The sequence below is a fragment of the Sceloporus occidentalis genome, unplaced genomic scaffold (genome assembly GCF_023333645.1).
Source record: "Sceloporus occidentalis isolate IW3139 unplaced genomic scaffold, rSceOcc1.0.p SCAF_7, whole genome shotgun sequence".
Lineage (NCBI taxonomy): Eukaryota > Metazoa > Chordata > Lepidosauria > Squamata > Phrynosomatidae > Sceloporus > Sceloporus occidentalis.
In genome coordinates, this window is record NW_028316987.1 from 43,007,156 (window position 1) to 43,010,534 (window position 3,379).

The 3,379-nt window shown below is 38.9% G+C and overlaps 1 protein-coding gene across 5 annotated transcripts in view; it reads left to right on the forward strand.

The window, feature by feature from the left end:
* Nucleotides 1-563, forward strand: part of ULK4 (unc-51 like kinase 4) — a 206,120-nt gene extending 205,557 nt beyond the window's left edge. For all 5 annotated transcript variants that reach the window (XM_089532754.1, XM_089532752.1, XM_089532756.1 and 2 more), the window contains one exon: nucleotides 422-563. In XM_089532754.1, coding sequence (XP_089388880.1) covers nucleotides 422-494 — 73 coding nt within the window. In that variant the 3' untranslated portion in view covers nucleotides 495-563. The remainder of the gene's footprint in view (nucleotides 1-421) is intronic.
* Nucleotides 564-3,379: the final 2,816 nt, after the last annotated feature.

A 3,379-nucleotide genomic window follows, 5' to 3' on the forward strand; every position in this document is an offset into this window, starting at 1 on the left:
TTAATTTTTTAAAACAAGACATTTGGTAAGAGAGAATAAAGCAAACTAGTGTTTTCCAACACAGCACCTTCCAAATATTTTTGAGTACATCCCTAACTATTTGGTCATGGCTGGATAGGGCTACATTGCGAAGGAAGACTATATAGTATGGTGTTCTACATGGGTTTGTTAGAGCAAAGATCCAATCCTGTGGTATTAAAATACACCATTTTCCAAATAGGCAATGGTTTGAGTAGTAGTTCCTCCAGATAATAGAAGCAGCTGTGAAAAAAAGAGTATTTTTCCCCTGATGAATGGGGGAAATGTAACATACACACATCCCTCATTTCTAAATAATGGTTAAAATGGGATCTAAAATGAAAACTTCAATTCATCCTTCTAAGTGTATTGTGCTAACTGCTGTTTCCTCCCACTTTGCAAGGTTCCATGCTGATATAGTAATTGCTTCCTTGGCTTCTGAAATCCTCAAGAAAATTGAACGCTATCACAGCTGAGTCAGTGAAGGCCACACATGTATTTTATTTCTTTTGGTTTTAATATTTGTATTTCTTAATAAAACTTTGTCACTTCTGATGTTTCTTTTCTTATGCAAATTTCTAAGACAAGGCTGTGATAGGTATGTGGGACAAGGCTATGATGGCTAGCTGAAATCAAGCATGCACTGTCCATATGTTGCCCCAACTTATATCTAGACTTCAAGTCCTACTCCCTGAATCCAGAAAACCTATTTACACATGATGCAAACTTGTTTTCTAATGCCTTTAATTTGTTCTGAGGATATACCACAAACCACTGGAAAAATAGCAGTAAATTCACTAAGACTAATAAGCGTCAGTGAGCTGTCCTGCCTTTCATTTCCGGGAATGAAGGGCTGGGGAGTGGGAGATAATGCATGTACATTTGGAGCAGCACCAATGAAATCACTCAGGATTATGATTTGTAGAACATTTCACATTTACATACAAGTGCAGCATCTGTCTTTGGAAATGAAGTTGGAGAAAGGAGCCAAGCAGTATATTTAGAGCAGCAGGTAAATGTGGGGAGTTGACAGGAGAACTTGCCAAAATAGGGTGCATAATCTGGGATGAGAAACCAGTGTGGTTTTAGTGTTGGACTAAGACTCTTCCTAGTATAGTACTAGGATTCAAATCCCCCCTCAGCCACAGACTTTCATTAAGTGAATGGCAAACCATTTCTGAATAAATCCTGCAAAGAAAAATTTGAAAGGGTCGTCATAAGTCAGAGTCAACTTGGAAACACGTAACAGTACTCTGGGGTGAAAAAACTGATAGCAACTAGACAAGAATGTTGGCTGGACTTGCGGCCCTCCAGATATTGCCAAACTCCCAAGTGCCATCTATCCTCGCTAGGAAGTAAAGAGAGGGGGAAACCTTGCCAAGTGGGTTAGGTGGATTCACTTTTTACAATGGGAGAATAGAATTAAAGGATAGTGAAACATGCCCTGCCAGGTTTCTGTGATGAGCTTGCTTCATTGTCTATTGGCAATTCATTAAGTAGGCAACATATAGTTTACTTTGGTAGCTGGAAAAAGAGCAGTACAGTAGGCCTTTGGTACCCACTGGGGTTTGGTTCCAGGAACCCCCGTGGGTACCAAAATCCGTAGATGCTCAAGTCCCATTAAATACAATGGCATAACAAACAACGTCCCTCAAATAAAATGGCAAAATCAAGCTTCGCTTTTTGAAATATGTACTGTATTTTCGAATAGTTTTAAGCTGTGGATGCTTGAGTCCGTGGGTATGGAGAACTAACTGTACTTTTCACAGTACAATACTATAGTACTGAAGTTTGTATTACAGCTTTCTAGCATATGCTTCTGCAGTGATTAGGTGACATTACTGATAAACTATATGTAATTTTAAAAATGTTTATCGACAGGCATCCAGGTATGACCACACAAAGGGCTAAAACTGGGTAGAAGGTGCCAAGTGGCATGTGAACCCCAATCAACATCTCAAGAGCACCTTAAATGAGACCTTTCAAAATTATACACCTGTAATTTCATATAGCTAAACATGGTTATAAAATTTCCATGAACAAAAACAAAGTATTCCTGATTCTGTTCATGGGAGCTTTGTAATTAGCCAGCTACACTCAGATCTCTCCTCCGATTTTTGCACCCAATACACAAAAGACTAATTCACTCCTAGGTGTTACAGAATTATGCACCGCCTGCTTCCCCATTACCAATTATAGTTTTAGGGCGTGTTTGGTTTTTCCCAAAAGTAACTGCCTGAACAGGAGTTATGCAATGTAGCTTGTTCCCAAGGTCTTTCAGTTTTTGAAGTCCTAGGAAGACTCAATTATGTCAGTTATATAAACCGTCAAATCTGCTACATTTTAAATGAGTATTATCCTGTTTTTAATCACTTCAGCATAACTGGATTATGAAGCCACTTGTCAATATTGAACGCATTATTTCACAGCCTAAGATTGTCTCTTAAAAGTTCTAGAATTTCAGCTAGCGGTAACCATTCCCATCAGCTTTCTCTCTGCATTAGCTGCACCCTTTTACTCAAGAAACCTAACTAGGAAGTGACTAGAACATGAGCAATCAGGTAAGGTAATGTGCTCTATATGAAAGGCTTTGAAACAGCTCCAGAAACCTGAATTGAGTCAGCATGCATCTGCCAATACGAGGCCAACATTTTTTCCAGCCTCACTGGTTGCCAGTTTCCAGGTGCACAAGTGCTGGCTTTGTTTTTTAAAGCCACAGAAATGTCCACGACAAGTATGAAGGATTTGGGAAACTGAACTAATTTATGGAAGTAATTTGAACTGCAATTGTGGTAGAATGTCTTTCTAATCTGATCCCATGCTCAAGCAGGAAATATGAATCACTGCTTCAAATCTTTATGAAAGACCACTCTTCCAGTTAGTCTCTTCCTTCCCTACATCTCTCAGCAATGATGGTGGCCATTTATAAGTGGCCTTCCCACATGCCACAACTTGGTTCTGGAAAAGTCTTTATGTTTTTACATTTAAATCCCACATTTCTTTCCTCATGAACACCTGCGTCCATTGCTGCTGGTTTGGGGGTTGCTAGCCTTTCAAAAATATTACTTCAAGGAATCCTTTTAACCTTATGTTGCATATAAAAGGAATACGAAAATTGCAATCCTAGGTAATAGAACTTATACCGAGTTATACTGAGAACAGTGGAACTATTTTGGAGTAAGCATGCTTAAAACTCTACTGCAAATCTGAGGTTCGCACATTAAATACCTGATAACAGCACATGAAGTTTATGCAACATGCTAAGACAACATAAATCGTTCTACTGCAGCTTACTACACTTTGTATTTCACGGAACTGAGTTTGTATAAGGAAGCAGCTGAAATAACTTGACACAGCAAAA